The sequence below is a fragment of the Sciurus vulgaris genome (genome assembly GCF_902686455.1).
Source record: "Sciurus vulgaris genome assembly, chromosome: 6".
In the NCBI taxonomy this organism is placed as follows: domain Eukaryota; kingdom Metazoa; phylum Chordata; class Mammalia; order Rodentia; family Sciuridae; genus Sciurus; species Sciurus vulgaris.
Genome location: NC_136466.1, coordinates 53257539 through 53282908, shown reverse-complemented (window position 1 = coordinate 53282908; position 25370 = coordinate 53257539). Strand labels below are relative to the sequence as shown.

At 38.5% G+C, this 25370-nt stretch overlaps 1 protein-coding gene across 7 annotated transcripts in view; it reads right to left on the bottom strand.

Moving 5' to 3' along the window:
- SNX24 (sorting nexin 24) overlaps positions 1-25370 on the bottom strand; it is a 163256-nt gene that overhangs the window by 68027 nt on the left and 69859 nt on the right. For all 7 annotated transcript variants that reach the window (XM_079145689.1, XM_079145686.1, XM_079145691.1 and 4 more), the window contains one exon: positions 11739-11822. In XM_079145689.1, coding sequence (XP_079001815.1) covers positions 11739-11801 — 63 coding nt within the window. In that variant the 5' untranslated portion in view covers positions 11802-11822. The remainder of the gene's footprint in view (positions 1-11738; positions 11823-25370) is intronic.

The window sequence follows — 25370 nt, the reverse complement described above, 5'->3', positions numbered from 1 at the left end:
AATAAGAAAATGCACACAATTAAACATGGGCAGTTAAACATATAATAAAAATTCTTCCCCTATAAAGAATACATTCAATGTTAGCCACTCTAGACATGAAGAGGGAGTCTCTGCATTTCAAAGATTAGCACTTCCATTTCAAGCCAAGAGGCTGAACCTGTGTGGTCTGCTCTCTCCCCACCTTAAAGTGCCACTGAAATCACAGTTGAAAGCAATTGCTGCACACTCTCTTCTTCCTTACCAACAGAACTCTTATATTATTAGAAAAATTAATGTACTTTATTAAACTTAGCTAAATAACTGAATTTCCCTATGCCTCTTGCAGATAGTGGAAGCCAATGCAATATAATCAGAAGTCACAGTAAAAGGCTTTCCATAAAAACACTTTCCAAGTGACACAGACTCAACTGGCTGCATCTTCTGTCCCATTCCCCCTTTCACCCTTTTCCTGCCTAGCTACTGTAAACATTTGTTTCCATGAGGGAATTCTGAAGAGAGAGGATAGGTGTTCTAAATGACTAAGCAGAAAGAAAGGGCCAGGATGAGGGACAGTCTCCTGGAGCCGTCCTATCAGCTCATGATTGTCCATTGCCAGACTTTTTTTTTTTTGAGAGGAAAAAAATTCCCCTTTTTCAAAAGGTTACTGATATTTGGAATTTTTATGTATCTTGATTTAATCTTGACAGACAGTGTTTTTAAAAAAGCAAGGAGCCATAGGGAATGAGGCACAGAAAAATGATGAGACCAAGAGAGAAAGGAAGCCCTCACCACACAGGGATCACTTATGTACTTGAGGCATAGAATACCCACAATATTAATCTAGTTGGATGGGGAATCAAGGTTCAGCTTCATAGGAAAACCAGCCCTATGAAAGAAAAAGTACAAGAAAACAAAGGGAACAACCAATGCCAAAAGAAATAGATACATCAACTAACAGGAGAGATCTTTAACAATTTATTATCTGCAGAAAGATTTAAGAAGATATTGTTTCTACATAAAAAAATAACGTTACTATGAAAAAAGAGCTCAAAAAGAAGAAAAAGTTTTTGAAAATTTAAAACATGACACAGAAAAATTTCCATGATTTCTGAGCTCAAGAAGTGTGAGATCATAAGTTTGTGTTAAGTCACTACAGTTATAGTACTTTATTACATTACCAATAGGAAACTGGAAATCTTCCAAAATGTAGAACAAGTAAGAGAAAAGGTCTTCCAAAATGTAGAACAAGTAAGAGAAAAGATCAATGAAAAGATAAATTATAAGAGAATAAATCCAGGATCTTTGAAATTAGAATTAGTAATCCATTAGAAGTAGAATGCAACAGACATAAAAATCACTTTCATAAAAGACAGATGTCTTCAGATTAAGAATTCTTTGAGTGTCAGCATAATATATTTTTTAAAACCAGGTCTACACTTAACCTGTATGTCTGTTGGGATTTTAGAACATCAATGATAGAGAGAAGACAGGGGAAAACATGAGGTCGAAAACAGAGGAAACACATCTCTGATGGCAACTGACTTCTCATCAGTAACAACGGATATGGGAAAATGCCCCAAAGATCTCACCTGAAAATGTCCTTCCACAACCAACCACACTACCAATCAAGTGTGAGAGAATGAAGGCATTTTCAGACATGCAGAGACTCAGAATGTTCATCTCCTGTGCCTTCTTTTACTTTCAGAGTTGAGAATTTAATTCTAGAAAACTGAGAGATTAAAGGAGAAGTGGGATTAGAACTCCTAGCTCTGCCCCTTTGGGGGTGGGAAATCCAAAGATGGCACAACAGGCCTAAAGAATTATTTATCAGTCTCGGTTGCAGCAGGAAATCAGTGGATCTGAGGAGGGTACCTATCCAAATTGAGGTCAGTTCCATGAAGTAAATAGTACAGAGACATTAAATAAGTTCTAGAATTCATTAAAGCTTATTATTCTTTCACCAGTTAAAAAAAAAAAAGTTCCAGAGGAAACAGAGCCCCTGAAGGTGGGCGTGGAATATTCAACACTATGAGCCCCCTCATGTTACTGGGTGCTGGGGACACTTCTGCTGCATGTGGTTTACATACACAATAACAACAAACGATAAATGTGACAACAATAAACAGTAAGCAAGTTGATAAAACAGGGCGAAGACAGGGGGCCTCCGAAAGGGAGTAACAGCTGGGAAGGCCTGTGTGAGGTGGGAAAATCTAGGAGCAACTTGAATCATGTTTGTGAGGGACCCAGGTGTGGAGCTGGAGATCGGCTTGGGGTGTTCAGAGCCAGAAAGTAGGAGACAGACTGGATGTTGAGAGGTGGCAGCAGATACTGCAAGACCTTAAAGGTCAAGGGGGGGATCTGGTATCATTTTAAATGGGAAGCAAACTGAATGGTTTAAGTGAGGGAATGGTATAATTTTGACTTTAAGGAAAGCATGCTGGGTTCCAGGAGCAACACGAACTACCCAGGGGCCCGAGTAAGAGCAGGGAGAATAGAAGCTCCTACAGAAACCCAGGCAAGAGGTGATGGTGCTTATGACTGCATGTTGGCCATGGAGATGTACATGGAAGGCCATGGGGTGTGTGTAGAAGCAATTAGGATAGCTCTAAGACAGATCTTCCCTCTTAGGTTTTTTAACTCCTCTGGCAGTCATCCTATGAGTGAGCTGGCTGTCACTTACTGAAAAGTAGTAGAGTGCTAGGTTGCGGGTAAGTGGCTCGTAGACTAGTTTTGCCTCTAAATTCACTGTCTCTATGTTCTATAGAATACAATTCCTGATCCTCTAGTGAGTATGTGGCTTCCAGAATAAGGAACACATTTCCCAAACCCTCCTTCCTCTCAAGCTATGTGTGGCTACGTGACCAAATTCTAGTCACAGGTAAGTAAACATACATACATGTGCAAGTTTCAGGAAGGGTTCTCAAAGGCAGGACCACTGCCTTCTTTTCTTTCTTGCCTCCTGCTACCTAAACTACCCACACAATAGCCGCCACCTTTGATGATGAGGCAGAAGCTGCATGTTGAGAATTGACAGCAACAAGAGCCCAGGTCCCTGATGATCATGAACTGCCTCAACAACCCCAGGTGTTCATGTGAGAGAAGAGCAAAGTGGGACCTGTGATTACCACCATTATTTTGGTTTTAGAGTCACTTTGGCCAAATCGGATACCACATGAATAGGGAATGTGGCTGCCATTGCAAGCTGCCTGCCCAATCTTCATTCCCTCTTTGTAAACCCAAAACCAAAAACTCACCATCATCATCAAGAATTTAAAAAAAAAAAAAAAATGTCATTCAGAGTGCCAAAATGCTGAGCTAAAAATCTTGAATGTCCTAAGTTCCCTTGTAATTTCCATGGCCTTATGACAGAGTTGTGAATGAAATGCAGCACAAGTCTACTGGGGAGAGCTTCTGTTTTCCCAGCAAGAAGCAGCATTTCTTTCTGCCAGGAATGTGGAAGCAATGCCTGGAGGAATGGCAGCTGTGTTGTAACCAGAAGGGTGAGAGTCGAATGTGAAGGTAAGGCTGATGAAGCAGGATTACAGGAGGGGCCCAGAACACGATGTTGTGGAATTGCCCCATCACCTTGGACTGCGTACTTTTAATTTTCTTGTGAGTGCAAGAATAATAAAACTCTTACTTGCTTAAGAAACCTAGTCAAGTTTCTATCACATGCAACCAAAGATACTCCTAACATATGCTTTGTTCTCTTTGGAGATTTTAAGTCACAGATGCCCAGCAGGCACCCAGGTTGGGGTGATGGGTAAGCAGTTGTGAAAGTCTGTGAACCTGAGAATCCTAATGTGTAAGTGTATTTACATCATGGAACCACAGGAGATGCAAGTGGGAGTTAGGTCCAGGCAAAGGCAAAGGGCCCACGGTGCAGATGCCCTGCACAGCCCTCTGCCCCTGGCTATGGACAGGACCTGTGAAGACCACGGGGCAGTCACTTCCATGATGCCCTTGTGTTGTGTAAGCCTCATCACAGCAGACTGCTGGCACTGAAGAGGCAAGCCACAACGCTGCAAGAGTGTCACATGGCTAGGACCCCAGGGTGTTCTCTGGGAGCCGAGAGCTACCTCTGGTCAACAGCCACCAAAAAGGAAAGAAAGGAAGGAAGGAAAGGGGTAGGAGACTCAGTGTTGTAACAGCAAGGCATGGAAGTCTGCCTGGATGACTTCAGAAGAAGACCCCAGCCTCAGAGTCCACAGCCTTAGTCGCACCTTGATTTCAGCCAGGTGGGATGCTCAGCAGAGAACCCAGGACACCTGTGCCCGGCCCGTGGACCCACAGAGACTTGGAGATAATAAATTTCTGTTATTTTAAGCTTATATGTCTGTGGTTGTGGTAATTTATTATGCTGCAATGGAAAAATACTACGAGGGCCAAGGCTAGAGACCCAACTTGAGGGGAGGGCAGTGAGTGGGGGAGGGGTGAAAAGCAAATTCTCCAGAAAAGTGTTTGGGGGGCGGGGAGGACACGAGCAGGCCACACGATGATGACAGGTACTCAAGACAGGGGTCTCCCTTGAAGGGATCTGAGAGGAGGAGTGTCGTTGGATGAGTATGGAGGAGGCGTATGGCCCAAGATGGGCTGTTCTGTAAAATGGGAACCACCAATACCTGTTCACCTACTGGCTGATCCAGTGCTGGGGTAAAAAGGGCAGTGGCAGAGAAGAGAAGGGGGTGGAATTCATAGCTGCCTGCAAGGGAACAGATGTCTACCTCATCTCAATACTGTGTGAGGGATCTCCCAACAAGAACAAGGTCAAAATGCTCAATTTTTCTGTGGTAATAAGCTTACTAAGTTTCAATTTACACATACAGAAATATCCTTTGAGATTACTGAATTATAAGTTGTCTTATATTTCAGAAAATCAACTCCATGATCAGTCCCACCGCCCCCCTTTGAATCCTGAAGATACAGCACTGAAAACATTTTTCCTTTTTATTTATGAGAGCAGTGCTGAGGAAGCCGATCATCGCGGCTGCTGGACCTGTGACCTGGTGGGTGAGTAATGAATTGCTTTAGATGAGAGACAAACCCGAGACAATGCGTTTCCAGTAGGGCTCAGCTGCTTACAAGATAAATACTCCTCTGCCACTTCCTCCGATGATTAACTGTCCGGGCCCTGCCGCGTCCAGGCAAGCGGCCTTTCTGATCCACGCAGATAAGTACCAGATTCCACGATACCACAAACACAATCCGCTTTTCCTGGTGTCATCACTTCCTTTGCCTTTCTATCCTGCTAGGATCTGCATGGAACTTACTTCATATAGATTTGTTGGCATATCTGTTGGTTAGGAAAATCAACCATTTTCCACAGAAAGGATGGGAAGTACTTATACCAAAGCACACGAACAAAAACAATGGAAAAGAAAAGAATTTAAAGCAGCAGGAGCACTGGGGGTAAAGGTGATCTTCCCCCCATACCATCACCCCCATTCTCTCAGGGTTCCCTCTAGAGACAGTGCATGACGTGGTATTCTTGGTCTGATCCCATGCAGCAATTTTCTGGTTCTTCTGAAATGTGCACTTCATTAAATTAAAGAGAAGAGAATGCACTATTTGACTCCAGCCCAATGCAGGCAATAACAAAAATGAGGACAGTTAATGTTAAAATGAACCAGCACCATGTTTCACTGAAAACTTTTGTGAATAAAAGGGTGGGCTGGAACTGACAGAAAACAGCTGGGAAGGCAGGAAAAATAAAATATGCATAACAGTTTGCGATGCAGGGAAGGTTTTCCTGCCCATGCAGGAGATCTGGGGTCTACAGAGGTAAAACTCTTCTCAAGCAACAACAGTGAAAACGGTCGATTAGTCAGCTATAGGGGGTCATGGACAGGGGCAGCTGGGGTACAAGGGGAGGCACTTGAGCTTGAGGGCTCAAGAAGACTGTGCCTGAGCTGTAGAATGAGGGGGGCCTTGCTTTGTTGCAGGGTTTTTCCCCACCCTGTGCTAGCAGAGTAGGAGCTAGGAAGAAACCAGGTCTACTGGGACTGATCACACTTAAGTGGAGTAAACTCCCATATGAGAACATGCAGGGTATTCTCCAAATATCCCATTTACCAAATACTCATTCAATGCCCAAAATGTGACCAACACTCTAACAGCAGGGAAGATACAAAAGATAAGGCTTGGTCCCTCCTTTAAAACAAAAAGTATCTTCTAATTAGGGATGACTTAGGGATGACTAAGTTTTAATTATCTTAGATGTTTGGAGTGTTTAAGTAGAAATTCCTATTTTAAATGGAACAGGAAATCCAAGAACAAAGAGATCAGGGAACAAAGAAAACTGGCATGGAAGAAGGAAAAACTGACACATCTTGGATTGGTTTGAATGGTCAGGAGGCAGAAGGATGTTCAGCGTGACAAGACAGAGAGGTGGTGGTTTGCACAGCAGATGCCTGAGTGCAGGGACAGAAGGACTGGCTGGGCTGACATTAAGTTTTCTTAGGAGGAGCAGTGAGAAATAAGGCCAGCCCAGCACAGGGTTTAAGGTAGACAGAATACTGGTTTCCTCAGTGATGCCCAAGATTTCCTAAAACTCAGGATCTAAAAATATATTCCGTTTGTGGAAAAGGGGGCTTTACAGATGAGATTTAAATTAAAGATCTTGAAGTAGAAATCCTTTCCTGGATTATTTGGCTCAGGGTTACCACAGGGGAGGCAGGTATGTCAAAGTCAGAGAGAGGGGATATGATGGCAGATGTTAGGTGGAAGCAGAAGTTTGAGGAACATGATTGCTGGCTTTGAAGACGAAGGATGACCACAAACCCAGGAGGGTGGGCGGCTTCTCAAGGATGGAAAAGGCAAGGAAACTGATTTTCTCCTAAAGCCCCCAGCAGGACTGTAGTCCTGCCAACCCATCTGGAGTAAAATAATAAAGGCATGTTGTTTTCAGCCACTAAGTGCTCGGTGAGTGGTGGTAGTGACACTGGACATAACATGAGGTTTACGAATATGGGCCTTGAGAGTCAATGTCTATGGTATGGTAGACAATGCAGGCCCATTTCAGAGTGAGTGGGAGAATGGCAATGAAAATGCTGCTTTAGGAAAACTGGCATGCAGCAAAGAATGGAAAAGAACACAGGAATCAGAAATGGGTAAAGCAACGCTGATACACAGTAGCTCTGGACTAGGACAGCAGGAGAACAAAAAGAAAAATCAAATGGTGCGTGTTATAGAAATGAATCAACAGGACTTAGTGACTTTCTGGATAATGCAGGCAAGAGAACATAGGAAAGCACTTCAAGGCTTAACATGTTGAGCAATATGGCTCTCCCTGTGAGAGTGTGTGTGTGTGTGTGTGTGTGTGTGTGTGTGATAGGAGAGGATGAGAGGGGCTGTGTCTAAGTAATTCTTTTAAAAATATAACCCACAATAGAAATTCTCCAATGTGAACCAGCCTTTGGGGGATTGGTTTAACATGCAGATTCTGAACTCCATCAGAGAGTCTGATCGGCATCCTGAAATCTGCACTAAGGTGACCCAGAGTGCACACTTGGAAAAATATCAATCTATAAAAACTTAAAAAAAAAATGGAATAAAAAACTCATCAGAGTTCTAGAAGAAATGAAAAAGCTGAAAGAGTAAACATGGACATATTAGAAAACATAAAAATATAGAACATTTATAGATTAAAATAACTTCAAAACCAAAATTTAAAAAGGCACTAGATAAAAAAACACTTTCAGTAAATGGCTGATATTTTATTACTAGACCACACAAACTAATAAGCAAAAACAACGAGATCTAGTATATAAATGAGAAAGCACATAAATAGACAATTCAAAAAAGAAGGACTACAACTATTCAGTAAACTTAAGAAATAATAATTAAACAACAATAAGGCATATATGCTAGCCAAATAAACACAATTTTGGGGGGAATAACATTCAAGTTGATGGAATGCTGTGAGCTTTACACTCTTATGCTTGTTAGTTGCGTGAAAAATCTGCCATAACCATTTTGAAGAGTAATTTGTTAATATATATCAGAAGATATAAAAACATCATATCCATTGACAGAGAAAACTTTTTTAATAATCTAATTTAAGGAAAGAGTTGGGGCTGAAGAAATAGCTCATTTTGGAGAGTGCTCGCCTCACATCCTCAAGGGCCCCAATTCAAATCCCCGGCGCCTCAGAGGGGGAAAAAAAAAGGAAACAGTCTTGAGTATAGAAACACACATACACATACATACACACATACATATGCAATATAAGACATTTACTATTAAAAGTTTACCACATAATGTATGAGATCTCATTTAACCCATAAAACAATCCTATGAAGTTACTACTATATTTTCACATGCAAATGAGGAACCTGAAATTGAGAAACTGAGAGAAGACAGAGTCCTAGAAAGATCCTATAACTTACTCCAAGAACTCAGAGCTGGGAAGAGGAGAAGCAGGCTTGGGAATATTCTGCTTCCAAGAGCCTTTATACTTAAATGTCTATAACACAACACAGTGTGGAAACATGGCTAGCACAGCAGGATTTATTTTTAAAAATCCAAGAAAATAAATGACAGAAAAATAAGAACTGTATTGGAATACTATAACTTGTATTAAGATGTGGAGGGAAGAGTGGGTTATTTCCCTTGCCTTCAAACATCCTATAAGGTTTAGCATTAGGGGCTGGGCTTGTAGCTCAGTGGTAGAGCACTTGCCTAGCACCTGTGAGGCACTGGGTTTGATCCTCTCAATACCACATAAAACTAAATAAATAAAATAAAGGTATTGGGTCCATCTACACCTACAAAAATATTTTTTTTAAGATTTAGCTTTATAATCTAAAAGTAACTTGAAGGGAGAAAACAATGCATACATAGAAGTTCTTATATTTTTCCAAAAGTCAGGAAAAAATTCTAGGAAAACTGTAAACAGTACTTTAATAATTTCAATTACAAAAGTTCAGAAGAAGTAGTAATCATTAAGGACTTTCTTTAACACTATCCAAACTGTCAAACAGGTAACGGTTTTAGTTTCCACTTTCTAATCAGCAATGACAATCAGGAGGCATTTTTTTGTGTGTGTGGCTGTGATGCATGGATAGAAGCTACTTATCCATTATCCTAAAGGTGCGAAGCACTTGCAAATAGCTCAGATGTTATTTTAGAGTCAATTAGCAAAAGTGAAGTAAGAAAAATCAGGACAGGTAATAATAAATTACATATACTGAAGAAATAGTTGAATATTTCAAAAAAAGCAAATGACAATAGATTCAAATAATTTAAGGGAACACATTTTTTGGTGAACATATAACAGTCAGAGCCTGTCACAAGATTCAAATATGGAAAATTGTAATAAGAAGATGAGGCTGCACATGGGCAACAGAATCAACAAAGCTGGGTAGAGTATTCAGATTAATTTTTTTAAACCTGTTAAATCCTTCTTCGCACACACTTTTACAATCAAAATTACAGAACAACTCTTTTACATCTTACTATCACTTTTATTTAATTGCCTTTATAGTTAGCATTTTGTGAAATCTAATACAGTCAAATGGGGTAAGTAAAGAAGACTTTACCCTTTTAATATAAGTTAAGGAGAATTCTAGCAGTGCCTATCACCTCTATAATGCATAAGATTAGATAGTGCATCCCAACTAAAACTCTGCCCTACAAAGCTATTTTTATCTCTATGTCTCTGTAATGATGTCTCAAATATTTTAACAAGGCTGCTAAAAATATGAAAAATTGAGGGATTTGAGAATTTCTACTCTATTAACTCTTGTAGGCTCCATTATAGAATTATAAGACTGGCTAAAATTATTTCTAGCACTGTAGAAATTGAGAGACGAGCAAGTCCCAGTAAATCTAGCAATTTTTTTTCTGACTTCGAATACCTAAGAATTGCCTAGATCACTGGGGAGAAGGTCCTCTGCTGCAGAAGGAAACAAATTGAATTAGAGAAGAGAAGAGGGTTAGTGAGCCTCCACTCCAGCAGCCTGGGCAGCCTTGTGCTCAGAGCTGGCCTAATTGGCAACCACCCAGCTGTGCTTCCTGTGAGCCACTCCCCCAGAATCTGGGGAGGACAGCTGGGCTTTGTCGGGTCATGCAGTGCTGGGTGCTGACCCAGGCAGTTAGGAAGGAACCAACATATGACAGGTTGCCCAGTCCAGACTGGTTGGCAGAAGCTGAGTTGGGTGTGGGGGAGATCTGGTCTTACTCTCCCTGGAGAGACTAAGTTCATTAGGTACCCAGCAGAACCTCTTCCTGTTTCCTCCAAAAATGAATAAAAACAGAATTCCATGAGAAGGAAGCAAGATCTAGATTTCAGGTTTGTTTCTCTTTGAAGCCTCTGGGGTTGGTGCTTTTGAAAATTTGCTGGCAACACCTGGCCTAAATAGGTATTCACCTGTAATGTTTCTTTTGGAAGTGAACCTGAGCTTAACAAAATTTGAACTGGAGAGTTCATTGCGAATTATCAGTCTGTCCTAACAGAGCAGCACACAGACAACCTGGAGCTCCCCTTAAAAGAAACAAAGCAACAGGCTCACTGAGCTTTCAACAATATCCTGTTAAAGTTTATACTCAATTCTCTATTATCCTGATTAAACAAAACTTAATTTGGGAAAACAATTTGAAAAAATGTTCAGAAACTTTAAATACAGAGTTAGTGTACTAACATTATTTATGCAATGATATTTTCCCCCAAATTAAAGAGGCCATTAATGAAATATTTAAAAAATGACTCTATTTCACATAACATACTCAGTATCTAATCATTTAACTTCTTACCTAATAAATGAGACTGAATTATGTCATACATTGTATGTGTATGTATATATTTCATATATACATGTATATATTTCATATATACATGTATATATGAAATATATACATGTATATATTTCATATATACATGTATATATTTCATATATACATGTATATATTTCATATATACATTCCATCTTGGTGGGTAAATATATATATATATATATATACACACACTCAAATGTACATACAAATATTTTATACATATGTAAAAAGTAATAAACTTGCACTGACTCATACATGGTTATTTTTCTGGGCAATTTCACAAGGTATTTCTAGCTATTAAGACAATTTCAGCACCCCAATAATAATAATAATGCAAAAAATTACATTTGATTAAAAGATTAAAAAGTATTCACTTTTCTACTCATTACCAATCATTTCTCCTTACAACTCAGTTATTACTTTTACATTTTCTGTTTCTTTTATCTAAGTCTTTTAGAGAAATAGATTCTAAAACTGAAACTTCAGTCTTTTAAAGTGGTCACTTACCATTCGAAAGAAGGTGAGGATCTATGAGCCTCTTTTGCATGTGCTCCCCAGTCTTGAAAACGTATGTGCATGTATATTATCTTATCCAGGTACATGTAAGTTGAGTTTAATAAACTTTTCCAATAAAATGATAACTTACTTTGTTTTTCCCTTTTGCACAGAACATTAGATATATTTCATGGATAAAACAGGGTCTGGGTCTTATTCTTTATGAATCTATAACATCAATGCAATATACTGCAGATGGCTTGCAGGCCTAGATTTGTATATGCAAGTGATCTTAACAGAAAACCCACCAATTCAGGAAACACACCTTTAAGAGACTGAATAATCCATTTTAAAATAAAATATACGTCATGATAATAGAAACCATGCACACACAAAAAATAGTAATGCTCCTAGAACCACAGAAAGGAGCCTTAACATTATACATCGGCCATGTAGAGAAAAGGAGTCAAAGAATAAAAACTAAAGGTTACCTTTTTGTGCAAAGCATGAAATTCGCTGTACCTTTTTTCAACAAAATGTTTTCTTCCATTCATAAGCACTTCTATCTTAAACACCTAAGGAAAAAAATTAAAGAGATTAATTCTACTAGTATAAAACTCTCAATTGTCTGATGTGGTAAGTTTGTGACCATGATATATTTCATCCCTTTAATTACAGTAGCTGATTCCCCCCAAACCCAGAAGGCTCAGGAGACCCTGGCCCAACAGCACTGATTAATGAGCACTCAAACCAAATATGCTCACTAACAAACTACAGCATTCTCCAGAAACGTGTCTGAAAACAAGGGAAACTTCAATGCATTGAAATGCTACTCTATTTTTTAACTGTTTTATTTTTACCTGAAAATAATTTCACCAAATGATTATGATAATACTAATGAAAGTGTGAGGCAACAGCAATAGTTGGGGAAAAAACTCAGGCTTGTGGCAGGCCATTATGGGTATTTCAATGAAGCAGTACAGTGTCATCTCTAAAACAGTCATGCAAACAGTAGTGCATTTTAGGTTAATTTCTTCCTAACCTGCATATTCATCTCTAGCTCAGCTGGGCTCATTCGGCTGTTTGCAAAACAGGGAAAATGTAGTAAAGGCTCATTTTCCCTGCATGATGCAAGTGACAGCTTGTGCTCCTTCCTCCAGAAGGTTGAAAGGCCAGATGAAAAGGCTCTCTGGGTGCACTAATTAGTAGGCACTAACATGACATTTTCTTGATTCTTGGGTCAGTGGGTCAAGACTGGGAACAGGGATGAGAAATATTGTGAAATGCTCATGAAAATACAATGTTCACGTTGAGTGGGGAGGGATGCTTGGCAGGAACTCAAGAGCAGGTGCTGTTATTCCAAGAGTTTGCACATGACCCTTGTTTTCCTAAGTGAGAGTTTGTAAACACTAAGATGAAAGAATATTGTTCAAGTACTTGGTAAGCCTCATTTCCTGTTTTAACTGCCTTTTGGAAAGAAAAATAAGCTGTAGTTAAAATCACATGGCACTAAAGAGTATTAAAAGCATACTTATTTTAAGCCTAAAATAAGAACGATTCAAATTTAACATGTAAGATAAAACATCACACGCTTTCATTCTGAAAATAGATCCCTATGGTTCTATATTTCTGCCTTATATGTAAATATGACTATTTTTTTGAAAAGCCAGAAATTATATCATGAAACATGAAGCATTTTTGTGCTTCTTTGAATCAGAAGTAAAATATTCTGTTGCCCCATTTGATTTACATAACCTGTTTTTAAATACATGGGAATTTTTTTACCAATTTAAAGAATATTTTACCTTAACATTTTGTTTTTTCAAGAAATCTCCCTAAATAAATACTTTTCTTCGGTGAATTAATGAAAATGTTTTCTCCTAAAAGCATATGCATATGCTTCAAACTCTTAGATAGACATCCATCATTTTTTAGAAAAAAAAAAATTCCATTTACTAATTCACAAAAGAAAACTAGTCTTCTTCAAAGACTCTGCCAGAAATAGAATCAGGAAAACACCCTGAGAAACACAAACAAGAGCAGCAGTTTTAACTCAGGGCTTTGGCTAATCGGCTACAGAGTCCCCTTTTCAGTGTCAGGTCCCTGATTTAAATCAGGACAATGTGGTAGCAATGAAAGTAGTTTCCATCTGCTGTACGAAGTAAATGAAGATATGTTCTGGGTCTCGTTACTTGAGGCTTCATCACAAGAGCCCGTGCTTTAATTGGCACGTTTGCCACAGAATCCATACAGCAGGGAGAAGGTTGAAGACTCAGTCAGGCTCAACATACTGGGTCAGCCCTCCAAGTGCCCTTCTTGAAGGTCAAGGACAAGACACACTGCAACCAGCTGCCCCAGGGAAAGCCACGCCTCCTCCGGACCAGAGGGTTCCATTACCAAGCTCCACACTTCCTTTCCACCAGCACCATGTTCGCCGTGGAGGCAGAGGGGTGGAGGATGCACACAGGCATGAAGGAAAGTACACGATAAACGTCAATGCTTTATTAAGCTGCCATTGGGGGGAAAAAAAGCAGTATACCAATATTGTTAAGCCTTTATTCTTCTAAATTCTGGGAAAACATCTTAAAAGAGAAGTCAGTTAACTAGAATTTCCATGGCCAAGAGAAGCAACAAGTGGAATCGCTTTTATAAACCCCATTTTCCGGAATATGGGTACCAGACCTCTCATTTTAGGTGTTCGGACTGTTGGACATCTGTTCTCCCTGCTTCATAGAAAAGCCTGCTGACGACTTCTAGTGGGACCACCTTGGAAGGCAGTGCCATCACAGGATGGTGTTGGACGGCACCCAGCACCGCCTCTGGTATTCGTTTGTTTGATTATTTAACAGGTACTCCCTGAGGGCCGGAAAGGTGCCTGAAGAGTTGTTCGAGGCTCTGGGATGCAGCAGTGAACAAAAGACAAGAGCGAAGCGCTCACCGAGCTCCGAGCTCCCGTCCTGTGCGGTGAGGGAGGCTGTGAGACACACGCGGACAAGTATCGCAACCTCCAGGCATAACGAGGGGCTGAAGAGCAGCACAGCGGCGTAAGACAGCTCGGCAAGTGCAGCTCAGGCAGGGGGTCAGGGAAGGCACGCTGACAGAGCCCCGAGAGAAACACCAGGAAATGGGGTACACCAGAGTTAACGTTTTTAGGAATGTAATAATACCCAGCACCCAATCAGAAAAAAATCACAAAATCAGGCATCCTCCTGACCAAAAGGAGGCGGGAAAATACAACTGGTAATAAGAATAAAACCCAATCAATTGAAACTGATTCAGAAATGACACTTGATAAAATTAGTAGACAGTGTCACTAACATCAATCATTGTTATGTGGGAATATCTTTTGTACAAAAGTCGAGAAGAAATGCTGACTATGTTCAGTGGAGATGTAAAAGGAAAAAAAAAAAAAAAAAAAAAAAAAATGACCCAAACAACAGGTCTGGGACCAGCTGATGAAGTCACCAACGTCGGTGATGAAAACATATTGGATGGATTAACAGCGGATTAGAATGTGAAGACTAGTGATGAAGACCTGGCAATAGCAACTCTCCAAAATGAAAGAGAAGAGGAAAAGCTCTAAAAAGTAGATAAAGAAACAGTCTAAGTGAACTGTGAGATAACTTTGAGCAGCAAAACATGTGGAAGTGGAATCTCTAAAGGAAAAGAGAGATGGGGGGGCAGGGGTGGTGAAGATTAGAGTAGAAGACAAATATGTTTGAAGAAATCACAGCCAAAATTTTCCCCAATTTGATGGAAACTACAGATTTACAGATCCAAGATTGAGATCAATGTGCAGAAAAAAATGAAAAAAAAAAAACCTGAGGTATTTCATAATCAAATTGTTTAAAACCAGGAGTAAAGAGAAAATTTGAAATGCAGACAGAAAAAAAGGAAGCACTATACAGAAAGAAAAAAGATAAGTCTGATAGCAATTTTCTCCAAGATTACTATAAATAACCAAGATTCAATGTATATATATTTAAATTATTATTATTTTTTGCAGGAAAATCCATTCTATTGTTAAAGACAAACAACATGGGTGGTCAAATTATATTTTCAAAAAGCATTTTTATAGAACTTACTATATGCAGGTCCTATTCCAGTTACTAAACTCTTCATAATAATTCATTTAATTCTCACAACAACTTTATAAAATAGGCACTATTTTCCCCATCTTGCAGGCAAGGAAACAATAAAGAAATGGAGAGAATAAGCAATGACCATGGTAGAGCTACATTTTGAAGCCCACAATTTGGTTGAATGTCTTAACCAATGCACAACACTGACTCTTGACACAGACTCCTACTATTGTCCTAGCCTGAGAAAAACAAGCACCTGGAAGTAGGGCAAGTCCAGAGCATTTCAGGAGTGAAGACAGTACCTTCTTTCCAAGCTTCTCTCAAGCTTCTGGTTTTTGAGGGGACTTTGCAGGCACATAGAACCCCTGGGGAAAGTAGGAGGCTGGTGTAAGTTCTTTACTCCCAGCTGCTTTTAGCTTGTGCTCCTCTCAGTCCCCTGAGAAGGGTAAGAGAACATTTCAAACCAGGACACTGATAAATATAAAAAGCACACCACTCTGTAGAGCAGAGGTACTTCTTCATGTTAGCTCCTCCTGGCAAGATCTGTGCCGCCCCATCCCCTCAATCTCCTCTCACTGTAATTCCAAATCTTAGCTTATGTGGTTTCACTACAAAAATAGTATACACTCATAGAAAAAAAATCAAAAAGTACTAAAGGATATAAACTAAAATGTATAAGACAGTCAGATAAGGGACTTGTCCCCCAAGTCCTTGCCAACTCAAGAGGCTTCTTAAATATCCTTTCAAAAATTATCCATACATGTGTAAGCTCCACATGCACACATGAATGTAGAAGGTTTTTTTCTTACGTACCTGGAGACATACTATAGAGTTAAGCCACTTTACTTTTTCATTTGGACATCCTTATTTATTGTTATATTTTCACATGCCTCATTTTTAATGGCTATGTAATACTCCTATATAAAATTATGTATAATATTCCTATATATGATATCATTGTATCATAATGTATTTAATTAGGATTTCAAGGTGGACATTAAATTATTTGCAATCTTCTGTTACATGAGAGACACAGAGAAAACATCCTTATCTCTGTGCATGCATATATACACATATAAAATGCACAGGATAAATTATAAAACATTTTATAGGATTTCCTTCCTCAAATGTCACCAAATGACACCAAAAGAATATGGAATATCTGGCCCATCCTGACCAACACTGACCACAAGTCACTTTCCCCAATCTGATGAGTAAAATGAGAGCAGTTCAGCATATTTCAACAAAGTCTGCAGCACAAGTTGCCATTCAAACCATTTCACATAAGGTGGCATGGGGCCCAACCCACCTATTCAGCTCTCCACTCCTGGGAACATCTTTCCCTCAGAGGTTTCCAGAAATCTGAACAAAGCCAAGGAAACTCCATACAATTAAATAAATGTGTTAAGGCTTCCACTTAGAAATATGAATTATTTTCTTCATTTGACTAAACGTTTGCCAGGGTCAACAGAATTAAAATTAAAAAAGAAAAGCAACTGCCATTACTTTAAAGGGAAGATTCTGAAGTGTGGCTTTTAGTATGTATCAGAGCTATTTTTTCCTTTGTGATAATATCTCTGAACTTACACTAGAAGCAGCAATAAAATATGTCAAAGTATGGGTTTATATCCAAAGTTTTGGGAATATATCTAAGAAATAAACTTAAGTGAAAGAAGTACTTAATCCATACTCTACCTTAAATGTCTCTCTCTTCCAGAAGCTTACACCTTACAAAATTACTTTCAATCAAAGCAAAACAAAATGAAGTTTTCCCTATAACAGCTTAGAAGCATCTAATAAATAATTCAAGCACAGGTCATGATTCTATATACAAATACAACTTTAAGTTCAGTGTTCCAAGTAGTCTAAGTCGGCATATTATCTGAGATAGACATGAAGGATAACTATCTGCTTAGGACGTGGCTTTTCTTGTACATTGGTGTTTACATACATGCACATGGACACACACACATGCACTTGCACATGTGTGTTTATTTGATACTTGTTCAACCAGAACAAGATGTGCCAAACATTAACTACAGGCCCGAAGTCAACAGATCTCCTTCTTCAATAGGAATAAGCAATAAAGAAGTTTACTTTTCCATGAAAAGTCAAATCTTTAAAGGAATCATTTATTGTGTGCCTGTTGTAAGTCAGGTTTTCAACAAGGTATTAGTTCATAATACACACAGCTTTATGAAGACAAGAAACCCTCTAATTTTAAAGAATCATTATTCAAATTATTAAGTAATTCTACAGTTTAAAAAACTAGTATAAAATTTGGTTTGTTCCCATACTGGGCCTTAAATCATATTTCCTCTATTCTAAGGTGCCACATGGAAAAAGGAAGAGACATTACTAACTTAATTACCCTATTTTGGTTGGAGCAGAAGCACTTACTTTTATTTTTTTTTCCTCAAAATTTAAAAAAATATCTCAATTTCAGAAATTTCAAATGTTTTTAAGAAAAAGACATATTCGCCAAAAACAAAACATTGCTAAAAAATGTTCTTTAAATAACTGCCACAATAGAGCATCTGGGTAGCAGGTATGACTGAATGTGTATGTGTGCATGGGTAGGTGGGTAGCTGTGCGTGTGTGTAATATGATTCTTCTTTTCAAAGAAAACTTATGGAAGCAAACAGGACCCCCCAAAAATGCTGATCAGGGAGATTAAGATGGAAGAAAGAATGAATATTCAATCTAAAATTAGAAGACTCCCTGATTAAAGAGCAAAAATATTAGAAATAAAGCAATGCTCAAAGACAAAAGAAATTCACGTTTCTTATGCTGAAAAGATCAAAAGCCTTTACCAAATTCCTATACACTTTAAAAAATCATAAGAATAATCAAACAAGCATTGCCAATATACAGATAGAAAAAAATGAGGAACAAAAATTAGGATGACCCTAAATGTTTTCTCTGCCACATTAAATGTCAAAATCTATTGAAAAGCTGACTTAAAATTTTAGCTTTAAAAGCCGTCAAAGTTTGTAGTGAATGATCTTTAACAAAGAATTCCACATCCTGCCAAATCTTCAATCCTGTGCAAAGTAAACTGCTATTTTCAGACATGCAGGAGCACAAAACTTCTATTTATCACATATACTTTCAGGAATCTTCTTTGGAAAATTTAAATTATAAAAAGAAATTCAAGAGGTCAAGACTGGAGATGTAACCTAGAAATAAAATTGGGGGAGGGATTCCTGAAATGACAGCTTTGAAGACTAAGAAAGCATTCAAATTAGAGTAAGAGGTCAGAGGGCTCCAACTAGAATGCCTCCAAGGCAAACACACAAGTATAATTTATAAGATTTTAGCAATACTATGAAAGCATTTGCCCTTCTCAGTCAAGGAAAAAGGGTACCAGACAGGTGTGGTGGTGCACACCTGTAATCCCAGCAACTAGGGAGGCTGAAGCAGGAGGATCATAAGTTTGAGGCCAAGCCTGGGCAACTTAGCAGGACCATCTCAAAATAAAAAATAAGAAGGACTGGGGATGTAGCTCAGTGGTAGAGTACCCCTACATTCAACCCCCAGTACCCCCACCAAAACGGGGCTTAAGGTTCAACTACAAAGCAAACTAAATGTAACATGATTTTGTACAACTTATAGAAGAATAAGAATGCCTGCTCAAAATAATGCTTAAACTGTTCATATGGATCAGTATAGATTTAGTAATCTATTTATTTTTTAAAACAGACTTTTTAAAAATATATATATATATATATACTTTTAGTTGTTGATGGACCTTTATTCTATTTATTTATATGCAGTGCTGAGCACGTGTGCCGCACACATGCTAGGCAAGTGCTCTTCCACTGAGCTATAATCCCAGCCCAGATTTAGTAATTTATAAAGCAACATTTCCTTCCCTACAATTCCAAACACATTTCTCTCTCTTTTTTCATTTTAGTGTCTTGCTAAATTACCCAGGCTGGCCTCGAATTTGTGATCCCCCTGCCTCAGCCTCCCATGTCCCTGGGATTACAGGCACATGCAAACACATTTCTTGACTGTACAGTGAAAATATATATACATGTACACATATATAATTATAATATTGGAGACATTTATTATTGTTCTCACTTTACAGAATGAATCAATGCAGCATGGAAGATAAATTTTACACAGATTGCAAACATTTTAAAACCTTGTCACTATATATAAAAGAGTGGTATATCCAGCCAAAGAGAGTTGGTGAACCAGGGAGGGACTGAGGTGAGAAGCAATAACGGGGTGCACATTTTCTCTTTTGACATAGTATACTGCTGAAAGTTGGTAGATGTAGAAAGGAGTTGAAGATGCAAAGTGGCATACAGAAAAAAACTATCGTAATGTTAATTTTTAAAAGAACTTCATGAAATTAAAATCACATACATAGTGAAAATTAAGTGTGGAGGGAAATATGTGGTTAGGGTGAGCTAAGTTCATCTTTCAAAGTGGAGGAACAATGGAGATTTTCAAAGAGTTAGACATCAAGAAATGGTATCCCTGTTTGCCGATGACATGATTATATACTTAGAGGAACCTGGAAATTCCACCAGAAAACTTTTAGAACTCATAAGTGAATTCAGTAAAGTAGCAGGTTACAAGATCAATGCTCATAAATCCAATGCATTTTTATACATAAGTGATGATGAATCTTCAGAAAGAGAAATTAGGAAAACTACCCCATTCACAATAGCATCAAAAAAAAATAAAATACTTGGGAATCAATCTCATAAAAGAGGTGAAAGACCTCTACAGTGAGAACGACAGAACAGTAAAGAAAGAAATTAAAGAAAATCTTTGAAGATGGAAACGTCTCCCATGTTCTTGGATAGGCAGAATTAATATTGTCAAAATGGCCATACTACCAAAAGTGCTGTACAGATTCAATGCAATTCCAATTAAAATCCCAATGATGTATCTTACAGAAATAGAGCAAGCAATTATGAAATTCATCTGGAAGAATAAGAAACCCAGAATAGCTAAAGCAATCCTTAGCAGGAAGAGCGAAGCAGGGGGTATCACAATACTAGATCTGCAACTATACTACAAAGCAATAGTAACAAAAACGGCATGGTATTGGTACCAAAATAGACAGGTAGATCAATGGTACAGAATAGAGGACATGGACACAAACCCAAATAAATACAATTTTCTCATACTAGACAAAGGGGCCAGAAATATGCAATGGAGAAAAGATAGCCTCTTCAACAAATGGTGCTGGGAAAACTGGAAATCCATATGCAACAGAATGAAATTAAATCCCTATCTCTCACCCTGCACAGAACTCAACTCAAAATGTATCAAGGACCTTGAAATCAGACCAGAGACTCTGCATCTTTATAGAAGAAAAAGTAGGTCCAAATCTTCAACTTGTTGGCTTAGGATCAGACTTCCTTAATAGGACTCCCACAGTACAAGAAATAAAAGCAAGAATCAACAACTGGGATAGATCCAAACTAAAAAGTTTTCTCTCAGCAAAGGAAACTATCAGTAATGTGAAGAGAGAGTGGGAGAAAATCTTTGCCACTCATACTTCAGATAGAGCACTAATTTCCAGAATATATAAAGAACTCAAAAAACTCTACACCAAGAATGCAAATAATCCAGTCAACAAATGGGCTAAGGAAATGAACAGACACTTCACAGAAGAAGATCTACAAGCAATCAACAGATATATGAAAAAATGTTCAACATCTCTAGTAATAAGAGAAATGCAAATCAAAACCACCCTAAGATTCCATCTCACCCCAATTAGAATGGCGATTATCAAGAACACAAGCAACAATAGGTGTTGGTGAGGATGTGGGGAAAATGGTATACTCATACATTGCTGGTGGGGTTGCAAATTAGTGCAGCCACTCTGGAAAGCAGTATGGAGATTCCTCAGAAAGCTTGGAATGGAACCACCATTTGACCCAGCTATCCCACTCCTTGGCCTATACCCAAAGGACTTAAAATCAGCATACTACAGAGATACAGCCACATCAATGTTCATTGCTGCTCAATTCACAAGAGTCAGATTGTGGAACCAACCTACATGTCCTTCAACTGATGAATGGATAAAGAAACTGTAATATACATATACATACACACACACACACACACACACACACACACACACACAATGGAATATTAGTCAGCTATAAAGAATAATAAAATTATGGCATTGGTAGGCAAATGGATGAAATTGGAGAATATCATGCTAAGTGAGATAGGCCAATCTCAAAAAACCAAAGGACGAATGAACTTGCTGATTAGCGGATGATGACACATAATGGGGGGTGGGAGGGGTTAGTGTTAGGGTTAGGGTTAGGGAGGGGGGCAAGAATGGAGGAAGGAAGGACTGTATAGAGGGAAAAGAGGGGTGGGGGAGGGAAAAAATAACAGAATGAATCAAACAACATTGCTGTATGTAAATTTATGATTACACAAATGGTATGCCTTCACTCCATGTACAAACAGAGAAACAACATGTATCCCATTTGTTTACAATTAAAAAAAAAGGTGAAAAAAAAACAAAGAAATGGAGAGTACAGATGTCATATAGAGTACTTTTAACAAAGCAATCACTTTTCAACTTACTTCTGGTTCTGGAAAGTTCCTGACATATCTTGGTTTTCCTTTTACATATTTAAACAGTGTTGATTTTTTTCCATGCACACATACTAATTTCAGTCATCCTAATAATGATGTAATCCTTATTAAATGTTTTAAATCTCTTTGGAAAGGTTATGGGGAAATATTTTCTTGTGTTTATTATTTGGAGGATTATAGACATTTGTAAAACTCCAAGTTTTCATTTTAAACCCTAGTACTGACTAATTTTAGCGGCGGCTCCTTGACTGATCATTTGATCATGAAATTCTTCATTTTTCTTCTCCTCTTAGGCTGCATCAATATGACACAAAACCAATCAATCAATTCAGTGTGAGAGAAAAAATGCATTCAAATATATTGAGTCAAACATGCTGTCTGGCTACATGATTTTTCATTAGTTTCAATGGAATGAAAATAGGTAAATTTATCTCTACTATTATCTCTACTACTTACTAACTTGAACAAATCTCTGAATATCTTTGAGTCATTTTACCCTCATTAATAAAATAAGAGTGATACAACAATACCTTCTGAACCAATTTGCTAGATAATGAATGCCTTGTAAGATGCTTTGATGAAAGGAATAATTATTGGTAATTACAAAGAGGTAAGACAGTCTCCACCAGGAAGCAGAGAATGGTTTTTGTGGGCATTCGAGGACAACCTTTTTCACAGGTTGTTCATTTCTGGTTGGAAAAGCTTGTCATACAGAAGAATAAAAGTATCTAAGCTCCTTAGCACCTCCTATCACAAATCCATAGATAGCTTCGGCAGAGACCAACTTTTCTACTTGCTTCCAAAATCCCCCAGAATATGCTTCAATTCTTCACCCAGTCTTGTTTTCCAACCAGAGCCAACTCTTTTTTTTTTTTTTTTGAGCCAACTCTTTTTTGAGTTCTCTCTATTCTGGTCAGGACCTGTGCAGAGCTGGCTCACCTACATCTGCTGAAGGGTAACCCGAGGGCCCAGGGCTGGCCGTTATCCTATCCCCTATTCAGCACACAAGTGAAATCCCACCTCCTTTCCAGAGACTTCTGGAACTTTAGGCAATCTGTCTTCCATGCCTTGAACAACAGCATGCAAAAAGTGTGATGCAACCAATATGTGGAACTTTTTAAAAATGTGCTGGTATCACTTAAACATCATTTACTACTAAGCCACCTTTGGTGCAAGATTAGGATGCATGGAACTTTCGCAAATATATGTTAATGCAGTGGTGACATTAATGCAGTAAACTACAGTACAGCAGCCAACAGACAAAAATTCCCTTTCAGAAATGACATATTTTAAAGGGAGAGGAAGGACAAAGATTATCACACAAATTAATGACTAACGATTAGTATCCCAGAGGCAAAAAATATCAGCGTATGACCAGTTCCTTGGTCCATTTATTGATTGGGTTCTTTGTATTTTTGGTATAAAGGTTTGTAAGTTCTTTATAAATTTTGGAGATAAGTGCTCTTTCTGAAGTGCGTGTGGAAAAGATTTTCTCCCACTCTGCAGGCTCTTTCTTCATGTTTTTGATTGTATCCTTTGCTGAGAAAAAGCTTTTTAGTTTGAGTCCATCCATTTATTGATTCTTGCTTTGATTTCTTGTGCTTTGGGAATCTTGTTGAGGAAGTCTGATCCTAAGCCAACATGATGAAGATTCAATGGAATATTATTCAGTCATAAATAATAATAATATTATGGCATTTGCAGATAAATGGATGGAATTGGAGAATATCATGCTAAGTGAAATAAGCCAATCCCAAAAAACCAAAGACCAAATGTTTTCCCTGATAAGTGGAGAATGGTATATAATGGGGGTGGGAATGTGGGGAGTGAGAGAAGAATGGAGGAACTTTAGATTATGTAGAAGGAAATGAGAGGGAGGGGGGTATGAAAAATGGTGGAATGAGACAGACATCATTATCCTATGTACATGTATGATTACATGAATGATATGAATCTACATTGTGCACAACCATAGAAACGAAATGATGTACCCCATTTGTGTACAATGAATTAAAATGCAAAAAATAAATTAAAAAAATTTTTAAAAATCTGTAAAAAAAATTAAAAATAAATAATTTTTAAAATGCCAAAAAAAAAAAAAAAATCCCACAATGCCCATTCATGGTCTCAGAGCAGCATAGGTCAGAACTCCAATAGGTTTGGCTGCTTTCTCTGTTCAAATCTCACTGGGTTAAAATCAAGGTGCTGGCTGTGTTTCCTTTTGGGATTCTAGGAGAGAACAGAGCCCTGTAACCTTGCAGTTTTAAGATGGATGCCCTGGTTTTCTTGCTGGCTATTTGCTGCTCCTAGAGGCCACCTGCACTCCTTGGCTTACAACTCCCTTTTTCCAACTTCAAAAGCAGCAACAGCAGCTCAATCCTCTCATGTCACATTTCTCCAACCTAGTCTTCTGCCTTCATCTTCTTCTAAGGACTCAAGCATTTACACAGGGCTCCCTCATAATCCAGGATAATCTTCCTTATCTTAACATCCTTTACTTTAATAACATCTACAAAGTCCCTTCTGCCAGTAAGGTAACCCACTCACAGGTTTTGGGAATTAGAATGTGGACATGATTGGGAGGGAGGTGGGTGGAACAGAAAGTGCTTGGTGTGTTTACGTGCTTGGAGTGAGTAATGGCAGGGATGCTTAGTGGTAAGGTCTGAGGGGCGATGGAGGTGAGGCTGGTCAGGCTGATGACTGGATATGGAGTTTGTTAAAAAAAAAAAAAAAAAAAAAAAAAAAAAAAAAAAGACAGAGAGAGGGGAATCCTATACAATGGTGAGGATTTTGGTCTGAGTAACAGGAGGAAAGGTGGTGCCATTACAGAGCTGGGGAAGAGTAGCAGTTCTTGGGGACAAACAGCAGCTCAACATTGGCTGTGTTATGCTGAGATGCACATTAGACATCCAGTAGAGATAGAGATGTTGAGTAGGACTGAATCTGCAGGGGACTAGGGGGTGGTCTTAGTCAGAGATATCGATTTGGGAGTCATCAGTGTTTTAAGGCCGGAAGACTGTGTCTGATTACCTAAACATTTATTTAGGGATCTTTAGATCCTATCAGGCTTATAGTTTCACCATGTCAGCAGTGAGAAGCCTGTGCGTCATTTTATGAGCTTTCCTCTTCCAAATTAATCTTCTCTAGCTCCCACAGCTATCCTTCAGATAACTGGTTTTCATATCTTGCCTACCACTGTGGTATATCACCAGCACTTTTTAATTTTTATTTTGCAACCAGGTCTCAGTAAGTTCCCCAGGCTGGTCTCCAACTTGCACTACTGACCACCTTCTGGATAAAATACACTTATCAACATTCTCCTCAAAATGTCGAAACCAGGATTCAATAAAATAGTGGCATTCCCCAATTAACAAATGCACGATGTGCCCAAGATCTGTTTCTCAGGTAGTTTAAAACTCAACACAAATTATTCCATAGAACCAGTATAAAGGG